We start from the raw sequence: 13837 nt of genomic DNA, 5'->3' as shown, positions 1-13837 counted from the left end.
TTCACATTTCATTCCATATGTACAATTCACAGAGATGCTGCGACTTTTAATATGTTAAACCCTTACACAATATGAATTAATCAATTTGGGGAGAAAATATGTATGGTATAACAATTGCTTATTATCAATATACACACCAATGAACAAACAACTTCAAATATTATTTACAGATCTACTATGTCGTAATAGTTTTCTGTATTATGATTGTTGTATAACATTTCTAGTATAAAACCCATATTCCACANTAACATTTCTAGTATAAAACCCATATTCAACTAGCAGCGAATTTACAATACTTTTCAAACATTTCATATGTATCGTCATTAATAAAGCTAAACCAGCAGAGTCACAATACAATATATAGCTTACATACATGTACGATTGTCTACGAAATTATCATATCAATTCACAAATGGACACATAAAACTAGTGTTACACAACAGTATAAGCAATAGTCATGAATGTAGCTCTGCATAAAAGTTATGTTCAAATGATGATACGATCAATGGCGTTTTTGTGTAAACGTTTATTTCTTCTAGTATTAATGCAAAAGCCATGACAACAATCTCACTATTTAACATATTTGTTTTTATAGATAAGACGTTAACATGTCCCTTGCATATGTTTGAACAGCTCTTACGGTCACCTCTTACAAATATACGATAATAAGTGGGACCTAGCATGTCTATTCTTTTCCTAAACCTGCAGCGATGGCCCAGACCAAACATGTGTTGTTCACGTATGGTCATATTTCATGAAGTATGAGATATCTGATTGCACGATGAAAAGCGTATAACACTTGTATGTTCATGAAGAAGATATAATATTTGCCAGTTAGGTACCTATTTTGATAATACTTCTACGCTGCAAACCCATAATAGAATCATACTCAATTACCCACATAATAAATGTAACGCGGCATAAACATATAACTGCTTCACATAATTGTTATGTTTAGAGGCATGTCAAACACTCCTCTTATACTAATCTCGTGAAGGTGACGTCAGCATGACGTCACTAACACTCGTGATAAAGGTTAGCCCGACATAAAATTTAATAGTTAACAAAACAATTATGTTCAATGTTTCAACAAACACGCCAATAATTTTGGTGAAATTGACGTCCGCATAACATCTCTAACATTCATATGTAACTATTCTTTGTACATTTGTAAAGGGGTTATAAATTACGAAAAACATAGACAATGATATATATAAATTGAACATTTGTTACAGATCTATAATTAAGGAGGATAAAACTAAACGCTAAAGTTCTGTTTTTAAGACTACTTTATAAGAGGTGTTTGTATATATAACGCTAAAGTTCTGTTCTTAAGACTACTTTATAGAGGTGCTTGTATATATAACGTTAAAGTTCTGTTTTAAGACTACTTTATAAGAGGTGTTTGTATATATAACGTTAAAGTTATGTTTTTAAGACTACATTATAAGAGGTGCTTGTATATATAACGTTAAAGTTCTGTTTTAAGACTACTTTATAAGAGGTGCTTGTATATATAACGCTAAACTTCTGTTTTTAAGACTACCTAATAAGAGGTGCTTGTATATATAACGTTAAAGTTATGTTTTTAAGACTACATTATAAGAGGTGCTTTTATATATAACGTTAAAGTTCTGTTTTAAGACTACTTTATAAGAGGTGTTTGTATATATAACGTTAAAGTTATGTTTTTAAGACTACATTATAAGAGGTGCTTTTATATATAACGTTAAAGTTCTGTTTTAAGACTACCTTATAAGAGGTGCTTGCATATATAACGCTAAACTTCTGTTTTTAAGACTCCTTTATAAGAGGTGCTTGTATATATAACGCTAAACTTCTGTTTTTAGGACTACTTTATAAGGGGTGCTTGTATATATAACGCTAAACTTCTGTTTTTAGGACTACTTTATAAGGGGTGCTTGTATATATAACGCTAAAGTTCTGTTTTTAAGACTACTTTATAGAGGTGCTTGTATATATAACGTTAAAGTTCTGTTTTAAGACTACCTTATAAGAGGTGCTTGCATATATAACGCTAAACTTCTGTTTTTAAGACTACTTCATAAGAGGTGCTTGTATATATAACGCTAAAGTTATGTTTTTTAAGACTACTTTATAAGAGGTGTTTGTATATATAACGCTAAACTTCTGTTTTTAGGACTACTTTATAAGGGGTGCTTGTATATATAACGCTAAAGTTCTGTTTTAAGACTACTTTATAAGAGGTGTTTGTATATATAACGCTAAAGTTCTGTTTTTAAGACTACTTAATAAGAGGTGCTTGTATATATAACGCTAAACTTCTGTTTGTAAGACTACTTTATAAGAGGTGCTTGTATACATAACGCTAAACTTCTGTTTTTAAGACTACTTCATAAGAGGTGCTTGTATATATAACGCTAAACTTCTGTTTTTAGGACTACTTTATAAGGGGTGCTTGTATATATAACGCTAAACTTCTGTTTTCAAGACTACTTTATAAGAGGTGCTTGTATACATAACGCTAAACTTCTGTTTTTAAGACTACTATATAAGAGGTGCTTGTATATATAACGCTAAACTACTGTTTTTAAGACTACTTTATAAGAGGTGCGTGTATATATAACGCTAAAGTTCTGTTTTTAAGACTACTTAATAAGAGGTGCTTGTATATATAACGCTAAACTACTGTTTTTAAGACTACTTTATAAGAGGTGCGTGTATATATAACGCTAAAGTTCTGTTTTTAAGACTACTTAATAAGAGGTGCTTGTATATATAACGCTAAAGTTATGTTTTTTAAGACTACTTTATAAGAGGTGTTTGTATATATAACGCTAAACTTCTGTTTTTAAGGCTACTTTATAAGAGGTGCTTGTATATATAACGCTAAACCTCTGTTTTTAAGACTACTTTATAAGAGGTCCTTGTATATATAACGCTAAAGTTCTGTTTTTAAGACTACTTTATAGAGGTGCTTGTATATATAACGTTAAAGTTCTGTTTTTAAGACTACTTTATAGAGGTGCTTGTATATATAACGTTAAAGTTCTGTTTTAAGACTACCTTATAAGAGGTGCTTGCATATATAACGCTAAACTTCTGTTTTTAAGACTACTTCATAAGAGGTGCTTGTATATATAACGCTAAACTTCTGTTTTTAAGGCTACTTTATAAGAGGTGCTTGTATATATAACTGACACAACTGTATCTGGTCAATAAAGTATTGATGATAAAATATGAAAATAATCTATTACACATTTTGGGGGCTAAATTTCTAACAGTATGTATATGTCTGTGCATCCTATGATAATCAACAACTGGCAAACTTTATTTGAAGAGGTACATGGCTTGTAATACTTAAAAGAAGACGAAGAAGAAGAAAAGAAATATTTCTTCTTTCAATGAATTACAAAACTAGTACTTTTACCACGGTGTCGAACCGTCCATTAAAATGGGTATAATTAAAAATAAAATTAATGATGGATACATGTAAAGCAAAATTACACTTCAAGGACAAGGTAAAACTTTAGGTCTTATGTTACGTAAGAAATCTAACAAAGAAACCATTGGAACCTACTGTTCTGCTTACAGAAGGTAAAAGATTGGCTTTCCAATCGTATCATAGGGAAAGAAGTATTTTCATACTGTTCGTATGCTATCTATTTTTTGCTTCATTACAAAGAGGATGTTTGTCCATAATGCTTAGGGGTATATCACTAACTCATACATTTACAACAAGATGGAAGAAGGAACCATACAAATTCCTCTGTTTCGGTATGTCCCCTGACCATATTATCTACCAGCGTACACTCGCACTGCAGGTCGCAATATGGTAATTGTCTAGGTAAAGAAAAAGAAAACAATTTTTTAAAATAAACCCAAAAAACATTGGTAAACAAACATAGTTTAAACATCAACCAATTTGATGTCGGCAGTGAAATCATGGCATAAGTAGCCGTAGAAATAGTAGTCAGCTAAAACTTTGATAGGTCATAAAATATCTTGGAGAAGTATTTAAAGTATTAAATATGTTAGGCCTAAGTCATCAGTATAATATGGATTATGAATTATGCTTCAATTATACTTACTCGCATGTTTCTGTCGAAAACGCTTGTGCAGGGGCCAATGTGTATTGTCTTCCATTTAAGGCTGTAACAGTCCTAAGATATACAAATCGCGGCTTTCTGAAAAATGTAAAAGTATCTTTCTTTTTATCTATTTCAAATAGCAATACAGTCAGGATTACTTGGAACCAATCATGTCGTGACACTAAATTTAGATGTAACAACAAATTTCGAATGATGTTTTATTGATTGTCACCGTCTGGTAACCATAAAAAGCATGACCCTGTTTCCGGAGAATGGCTATACCAACATTTGGTAAGAGAGTTTTGTTTAAAATCTGCAATATTTACTAAAAGAAATCAACCCGAATATTGAATACAACTTTCTTTGTTGTTTTCCAGGTTAATGTACTGCTTGAAATGCATCTGTTTTTAACCTTGTCTTTAACATTGTAACGCAGTTACGTTGAAGGATATACAACATAAACATTGTTCCGTTCAAACATATTCCTTGATGCGTGATACATCCTGTTGCATACCAACATAAATATTACAAAAAAAACATATCTTATATTTCTTATGTCTACGTCCGGATCAAGAAATAAATGTTATGTAATATATAGCGAATATTAAATGGTTACCCGTTGAATATTACCGTATATTGTTTCACAAGTGCAAAGCAGCACCCGCACGATATCGGTATTCTGTCATATCCCTGAAATATATATGGTATTTAACGGGGAAATCATTGAATTTGTAATTCATTACATCTTAAAATCAATGTCATCAGCTTCGTCAACAAAGTAAGGGACACTTATCTTTAGCGATATATTTGCATGACGTCACGCTTGACAACAAGGCTGCGCGCCTTTTTGAATGAGCTATTACAAACAGTTTTACCATTTTCTTTTTTTTTTTGTAGGTCAGATTTCTTTGCATGAATGATATCAATCGTAAAGGTAAATTATTACCTTGGTGAATGTAGCAAAGATGTACCAAATTAACCACTTTTTCTACTGTCACTTCATCAGTAGCTGAACAGAAAATCTGCGACTTTGAATGATGCTAATGTAAAATGTCGATCTGATTGGTCAATATTTCAAGTGATATTTTCACACTGACCAATATCACTTTTGATACCTGTCACATTGTGAAAGATATAAATTTATTACTTTTATAGAATTCGATATTACACTATTTTATTGAAAACTGTATATATGTATATGTACTTACGATTTGCAACATCCATGGTAGTGAAAGTTCGTTAAACACATATCCCCCTCAACTTTCTTACAATCATCAGCAGACACGCCTTCACTTAGGTTAATCCAACGGTAACTGAGTTCATCACGCAGCTTCTGGTCTTCGGCAGTAATATCAAATCCCTCAAGATGAGTATTTGTGCTACAGAGACAATTAAAGTTTTGGTTGTATATCAGTACAGTTTACATAAATTGATTATGTATATACTGTATGATGCATACGCATTACCAATATACCTGTTGAAACTTTACTTGTCATTACTTCACCCCCTCCCATATCACTGACAACAAAAAGAGCGTCTGTGCTTTTTTGGAAACTGTTTTCCAGCATAAGTTTAATTTTAATAAATCATCTCTGAATAGTAAATATATAACGCGGGACCTGTATGAAATATAAAAAAAAATTGGAAAAAAGTATCGACATTGGTGTTCTGTGTTTTAAATAAGTGTTAAAAATACAAGAGAGGCAGACAAGGACCCTGGACATTATAGTGTTATACTGTCACTCTTACCAACCTAATACACGAAAGTATGATGGCCCAAGTGCGCATGTTATATCAAAAACGAAGTTGATAGGAAGTTACAACCCATAAGGAAACCGCATTACAACTGTCGATTGTTTTATCTGCAACAGAACAAGCACCTTAAACATTACCAGAGTATACACGTACAATGTTTCATAGTGATCCACCGAATATCTCAATGTCAATGAATTCCGGAGAGAGAAAAAAAGATCATTTTATACATAAAAATACATATTATTAATTTATGAATTTAAGTAAAACACATATTATCATCTCTTGCGTATATGTAGTTTGTTCTGCGTCCGATTAATCGATACAAATATATATATATAACCGCTTTGCATTCTCTATGTATAATTGTCTAGTACGCGATCAGTATTTAGGTAATTCATTCCATAATTAGATTATAAAAAATGTTTAGAATCGTTTCTTCATTCTCGGTACGTACAACTCCTTTGCAAGAAAGATATAAATTGTATTAGGTTAATTTGTGATAATACGAAATCGTTAAAGAGAATATTTCAGGACAATAAAGCCGAGTCGTGTTAAGCTATTGTTATGTGCCTGCTGCTACTTTTTGCGACAAAAATAAGACGCAAAAGTGTTAAATATCTTAATAAGTGTATATAAGAGAAACAAACACAGACGGGCGATAGCACCTTTAGAATTCGGTATTATATACAGTATACCTAAAGGTGAATTACACTGTACAATACACATGTTTCGTCCTTCTAGGAATTATCGGTGGTGCTAGTTGCAAAAACGTTGGAAAACGAAGTTCTTGCCTCAACCAATGTTGAAACAGAGGGAGCGATGCGTAAAATCCCTTTATTATATGCATTTCAGAAATAAGAGGAGTACTGGTTAGTTTTGGTTATACATACAGTATTCCAAAATTGTATTAAGAATGTCCATGCAGCTTTTAATTTCATATATACTGACCAAACATGATTTTTGACTGTGCTAATTACATAATATTCGTAAGTGGTTACCTGAACTCGACAGGGTCATTACTTTTTGCTACCTCCTGACCAACAAACACGGTGGACATTATCGCAAGAAACGCTATCGCCGCCACAGCAATGGCTCCACTCTACAAAAACAAAGTTATGGTATATAGTCAAACCTGGTTAGGTTGTCACCTGCGGGATATCACAATGTTGGTTTCATAATCAAGGCGCAAATAAATTACAGAACAGCAAATACTTTATAATGTTAATTAGTACGTTTATAAAGAGCAACATTCATTTAATCTATTACTAATCACATGTCCATGGACATATTTTAATATTTCAAAAGCAACAGTTACATTTACATAAATAGTATAATCTCCTACAGATGTAGAAGTGAACTATTTACTATATTTGTTGTCATTTTGGCACAATTCATTAAATATTTGAACATTTAAAACCACTAAAAGAGTACTGTTTACTTTTTTACCAATATACGTACTGTAAAAACAATTATTCCTGTGTTAATAATTTTAAAATCAATCTGCAATGGTGGCAATTTGGCTTTAAATCCTGGATTGTGTTATTGTTGACGTCCCCTCCTTCATTTATAGTCCAAACGCAAGATATTATGTCTCTTTAAAAACGATCCAATGTGAAATGATACAAAGTTGTTCAGTGCGTACTTTTATCAATTATATATTGTTAAAATAATGCATATAACGTTTCCCTACTCCAATTCAATGGACATTTTTATGTGGGAGTCTAGATACGCTTTTCGAAATCATAAGAGATTGTTTATTGATGTATTAAATGATCAATAAATAAAGAAGATACGTATATCCAACAACAGCAAATCATGATTAAGCGTCAGTGTTACCATAGAGGATATAGCACAGCTTTGTCGTTTCTTCGTTGTATGACTTACAAGTAAGATGGTTGACATCGGGCTCCACAAAAGTCTGCGTTTGTTTCTCAATCTAAGTAAAACAATTAATACAGTATTGCATTAATAAAGCGACAAGGAAACTAATGGCAAAATAAAAAAAATAAAACTTTCGTCATAAATTTTGTTATGAAAACACTAAAACCACATCTACTACGTAATTCAGATACAACCTTGCTACAATGTGTAACTATCCTTTTCCAAGTGATGATCGAACCCCACGTGTATTTTATACACCCCTTAAATGTAGGTCATCACTTGAGTATGCCTGTACAGTATGGGACCCTCACACTCAAACAAATATTGACAAGTTGGAAATGGTCCAGGGAACCATCGTACCTCCAGTGTGTCAGAAATGTTGGACCACCTAAAGCTGCGCCCTCTAGCAGAAAGACGTAGAGATGCTCGTCTGACCTTGCTTCATAACATTGTAAAGCAGAAAGTCGCTATCGTAAAATCAGACAGACTAATCCCTACAGTTAGAAAATTCCGAACAAACCACCAGTTTTCGTATCAAATTCCCCACTCAAAAACCCAGACCAGAAAGGCATCATTCTTCCCTTGAACTATACCCGAGTGGAATAAACTCCCACCTGACATCATTTCGAGCCCCACAACGGAATTATTCAAATCAGCCCTCTACCGTCACCTTTCAAACGCAAATTAGACCATCTCGTATCTTTTAAAAACAATCTCTTTCCATGTTTCACTCCTCGTCTGACATTTTATCTTCAAATTGTTGAAGTTGGTCAGTACCATTTAGAAGTAGAAGTTAGAAGTATATACCTGCGGTTTAACCCCTTCTCTTTATTTGTCTTGTCGTCGACAAGCGACGTTAAGACATAAAATCTGGTAAAAAAAACGGTCGTGATCAATTAACCATTTCAATGTTGGCAATTTGTCTTTGACGACTATACTTTTACAAATGTACTGTAAATTGTATTAGAACAATGTTCTTCAGCAGCTGATATCAGATACGGATACTCATTTTTCGTGAATACTGCACTGCCTGTACCACGTAGAAATGGTGTATGACTATAACAATGGTCCAATTGTCAAGCATATATCTCTGTTAGTTTTCCAGATACCACGTACGAAGGTCAAGAAAGGTGTAAACAAAGGTAACAGGGAAGACTTTCATGAATTACCATAACATCGGTCTCAGTAGCAAGCATATATAAAAGCAAGATATAACAATTGCTCGGATAATTATATGGTCAAGTTAGGGGTCAGCATTTTATTTAAGAAGGTTGGAGTGGTTTAAGTTTTACAAAAAAGTGTATTGTTAAGAGCATGTAAACAATTATCATTTTATCTAATCAGCACAGTCAGGCAAATGTAAAGAAGCATACTTTTCCCCGAACGATAAACAATGTTACGATATTATGACACCCAATGGTGAGGGGGTGTTCAGTTCAATTCTGTTTATGAGGCCATATGGGAGGTCACACTGGGACGACATTCCACATATGGCTGTTTCCGCCGACCTTGTTTCTCTGCTAGGTTAGCTTCGTAACACTACGTTATGCTCAATGGTATTCAATAACGAAGCTTACTCATCAGAGAATCGGTTTGTTTCGCATCTAAACAGACACAGCCATTACAATGCTCACGAAAGTAAATGTCAAAGGTATATTGAAACATTTTCAACAAATCATATGAAACAAAATATCATTTTTTGAAGTTTTCAAAAGTTTTAAGTCCACTTTTTGCTAATATAACCATGATAGCGAAGGAAATATTGTTCCTTGAACTTGCAGTACTTCGACCGGAAGTGAATTACAGAGATTCAAATAACCTTTTACAGGAAACCAACAGGCTGAAGTATTTGCCAGACAAAACAGACGGTACCATGATGCGAAATCGACCTAGAGCAATTGTAAAGGAAATGAAAGATACGCAGTTCCTCTTTATTATACATATTTAAAGGGATTTCTTAATTTATTCTGTACTGTCAATCAATTGTTCTTTCACGCTATAGTAATTTGAGCTATGGTATGTGCAAACAATGTAGTTTTTTCCGCATGAAAGGAAAGAGGTTATGAATAGACTTGACAGGGCAATGTTACAATCTTGATCGTACCACCACCACCAACACGATCACAATCAACAACAACACCAACACGACCACCACCACCAACAACACGATCACAATCAACAACAACACCAACAACACCACCAACAACAACAACAACACAACAACTATCACCAACAACAACAACACGACCACCACCATCAACAACACGATCACAATCAACAGCAACACCAACACGACCACCACCAACAACAACACGATCACAATCAACAACAACAACAAAACGACCACCACCACCACCAACACGATCACAATCAACAACAACACCAACACGACCACCACCACCAACAACACGATCACAATCAACAGCAACACCAACACGACCACCACCAACAACAACACGATCACAATCAACAACAACACCAACAACACCACCAACAACACCAACACGACAACCATGACCAACAATAACAACACGACCACCACCACCAATAACAATAACACGACCACCACCACCAACAACAATAACACGACCACCACCACCAACAACAACAACATCACGACCACCAACACTATCACTGACAACAACAACAACAGCACAACCAACAACAGCAACACGACCACCATCGCCGTAAACATCACTATCATAACCACCAACAACAATAAGAACAAAACCCACCACCACCACCATCACTGTAAACGCCACCACCTTCACTGTAAACGCCACCACCAACATCACCATCACCATCACCGACAACAACAAAAAGAGCAATAACAACAGTGTCACATAAAACGGATACAGGCTGCACTTATCTATAAAAACAAGGATATTGAGATTCTGCCTTGCAAGGATAAACGTGTATGTGAAAGACAAGACACTATTATTAATTTTCTAAAATGAGGAGCACAAGTGTCAATCCGTTTTTTAGTGTTTGGTCAAATTCAACAAGCAAGTGAAGAGTTACGGTTGGCGGGACTAGTGAAACTTTGAAGTCGTAGTTGTATGTCGATAAGAACAGAACATAACAAGAACATTAAAAATGTCAAAACAAAAGAAGCCATCATGATCTCGCTCCAAAATGGCGGTTCAACCGATTGCGTTGTTTAACGTTCCTTGCCTCATATGGCCAACTTTTTCTTTAGATATACCAACAGTAATTCGGTACAGCCGTGGGTAGCCCTGTGTCCGTCTATAGTGGCCCTTCTCTTTGGAAAAGGAATGGAGGTGATGTGTTGGAGGTGATAAAGAAGGGAAGTGTGGGGGACTTGACCCAACATATTACAAATGTAACACTTTGGACGACACCAACAGTATCAAGTTTAACAACGAGGAGGAGAACGACAATTCATTTCCGTTCTTAGACACTCTCATTTTAAAGAAATCAGATGGGTCCATTAAGTTACTAGTATACCGGACTCTGACAAGCACAGACCAGTATCTACATTTCACATCCCATCACCCCCTAAACCATAAGTTGGAAGTAGTAAGGACACTGCTTGACCGATGCAACATATTGGTCACAGAACCGGAAGACAAGATCAGGGAGGAGCAGCACATCACAACAGCGCTTACGAAATGTGGATACTCCAATTTGACCATCAAGACAGTGAAAGACAAGATCAAGAACAAACCGGCGATAAAAGAGTAGAAGAAGAAACAACGGACAGATCGGAGACCAGTGGCAACGTAGTTATACCATACGTCAACGGATTATCGGAGACGATACAACGGATATTCAAGAAACACCGAATCTTAATCAGAATGAGACCACTCCATCAGGAACAAAGACAGATTTTCCATCAACGATACTTGTAATTGTGTGTACAAGATTAGTAGTAAGAACTGTGGTTGGGTATACATAGGGGATACTGGACGGAAGTTCGGAACATGCTTGAAAGAACATCGAAACGAAGCTATGTCCATTGATAACAACAGAAACTTTACTAGGTCAGAGAGAAAAACATCCGAGAGAGAAATGTGTAAGAGTGCCGGACCATGTTAACAAAGAAATCATGTCATGGACTGAGAGCAGGCTAAGATCGTGGGCAGAGAGAGTAACCAGCGAGTGCGACAAGGGAAGAAGGCCATCCAGATAAGAAAACAAGGGCGTGCTATGAACAGAGACCATGGGGCTTATGTCTCAGCTTGGTTTACGACACTTTGTAAGGGGAAGTAACTCTCACATCACTAACGTCACCAGTGACCAAGCTGGCAGAATATCAGAGAAACTGTCTGGGTACATGTAAGAACATACCTAACATTACTGCTAAATGAACCTTTTCAGTGATAAAATAAGGTTATATTATAATCATGTTAATCTAACACGTTGACATGGAGTGTTAAATGTCTTTTATTCCACTAAATTGATACTATATTATTATAGGCTGTGACCTACAAATCTTAATCTTTAAAGTCAATTAAAATAAACTTTAATATAGCATTACAAACACAAACTATTCTTCCTTGTTTTCATATTTTAAAGCTACGAGTCACGGAGTTGTTTAAGGAGTTTACACAATAATATATAGATACCGTGTAGATATATGCGTGCCTGAATAAAGAACAATGAGGTAATGAACACCTATGTAAAACGCCATACTATTTACTAAAACACTATACTGATTATGTATGTAAAAAACACAAAATAATGCAGAGCATCAAAACAAATTATATCATAAACTTACGTATATGTCGGAGAGATATGTTTAGCTCTTCTCTGTGAACGCCCTCGTCATCGACCAGCGAGTGTCCTAGATGAACAAGTCACTGCACAAGTGACGATGGTTTCCAGAATTTAAATACCTCTAATGTAGCCATAAGCATGACGACTTTCCACAATGCAGTTCAGGTTACCGACGCCCACCCAAACACACATGTGTCACCAGATATCTGTGAGACATAATCATCTGTTTTCCTACATAACGCCGGTTTTTGCATCACTTCTGCACGGAATAGCGTTGACATGAATGCACATTAGACATCAAACGAGTGATGATTGGATAGTAATATCCAATGGAGTCAGTTTATTCTCAACTATAACCTCTGTTTATATTTGGGAAAGACTAAAGAGATTGGATGAAAATCGTGATAAATAAATCTGGAATTCGATGTCTGGTTCATCCCATGATCCATATCCTGAATTAATCTTTTCCCTCCGGACTCAAGGATTTGCTGTAATAGAAAAAAAAATACTTCTCAAAACGTTTGGGAACAAAATAAATATCTGTTATTTACAAACCTTATCTCGCTTAAATAACAATGAGTATGTTTTTTCGTAGAGGGATCTTTTCGGTAGCTGGTTGCATTTTTGTTTGAGCTTGTCAGAGTTTCTGGTTGTCTGGTCACTTTCGAAAATTAGATACAGGTAAAATTAGATACTGGTACAATTATTTACAGGTAAAATGATATAACAAAGTTTTACTTTCTACATAAACAATGCACGTATTAAACGTTTCAAGACCGACTGGTCCATATGTCAAGCTATTCCAACACTCTATTAGAATATTAGAGAGAGAGAGAGAGAGAGAGAGAGAGAGAGAGAGAGGTGTTTGTGTGTGTGTGTGTGTGTGGGGGGCAGTTAACATATACATGTTCCATAAACTCACGGACATTCCATTTGTATCCGCACATCGAGAAAGACAGTTCACCGAATATTTAATGTTACGTATTATCTGCCAATATACAGCAAATATGCGTAATGTTTAATAATGGATAATTAATAACATAGCCGAAGATATTTCAATCTTCTACGGCATGACATGACTCGATCTTCCGAATGAAATAGTTTTATTCACAAAAGTATTTTCAATAAAAAATACTTCCTTGTCAGTTGATGTTCATGTGTTCTATTCTTAGCGAAGTCTTTATTCACAAAAAATCATATTACGGCAATGGAATATTCCTGAAGATGCATGGATACATTAATTATGTTTCAGACACAAAATATACATCCTATTTATAACATAAAGTCTAGACACACTCAATCCTGCTCAAGGCTAACCGGGTTTGTTTTCCAAAAATAGAAGGTATGAACATCAACACCTTTCTCCAACAAATAGGTCGTAGGACAAT

The 13837-nt window shown here is 34.8% G+C and overlaps 1 protein-coding gene and 1 long non-coding RNA gene across 2 annotated transcripts; one reads left to right on the top strand and one right to left on the bottom strand.

Moving 5' to 3' along the window:
* The first annotated feature begins 275 nt into the window (after window positions 1-275).
* LOC110441208 lies at window positions 276-3002 on the top strand. The gene is made up of 2 exons (XR_002461845.1): window positions 276-1299; window positions 1351-3002. It is a non-coding gene; the product is annotated as an uncharacterized LOC110441208 (long non-coding RNA).
* A 639-nt stretch (window positions 3003-3641) lies between these two features.
* Window positions 3642-12692, bottom strand: LOC110441207. Its single transcript, XM_021484314.1, has 6 exons — window positions 12451-12692; window positions 7713-7764; window positions 6827-6927; window positions 5282-5452; window positions 4074-4169; window positions 3642-3825 (listed from the first exon to the last, which is right to left on the bottom strand). The coding sequence occupies exons 2-6, from the start codon at window positions 7728-7730 to the stop codon at window positions 3702-3704; spliced, it is 510 nt and encodes a 169-aa protein (XP_021339989.1). The 5' UTR covers window positions 7731-7764; window positions 12451-12692; the 3' UTR covers window positions 3642-3701.
* Window positions 12693-13837: the final 1145 nt, after the last annotated feature.

The sequence above is a fragment of the Mizuhopecten yessoensis genome, unplaced genomic scaffold, assembly GCF_002113885.1.
Source record: "Mizuhopecten yessoensis strain PY_sf001 unplaced genomic scaffold, ASM211388v2 scaffold715721, whole genome shotgun sequence".
Lineage (NCBI taxonomy): Eukaryota > Metazoa > Mollusca > Bivalvia > Pectinida > Pectinidae > Mizuhopecten > Mizuhopecten yessoensis.
Note: the sequence above shows the minus strand (reverse complement) of the source record. Positions and strands in the feature narration are given on the sequence as shown.

Coding starts and splice junctions, on each gene's coding strand:
- LOC110441207 (XM_021484314.1), bottom strand. Junction 4,170..5,281: donor TACCATGGATGTTGCAAATC/GTAAGTACATAT, acceptor TACATTTTTCAG/AAAGCCGCGATTTGTATATC. Junction 3,826..4,073: donor TTTTCGACAGAAACATGCGA/GTAAGTATAATT, acceptor TTCTTTACCTAG/ACAATTACCATATTGCGACC.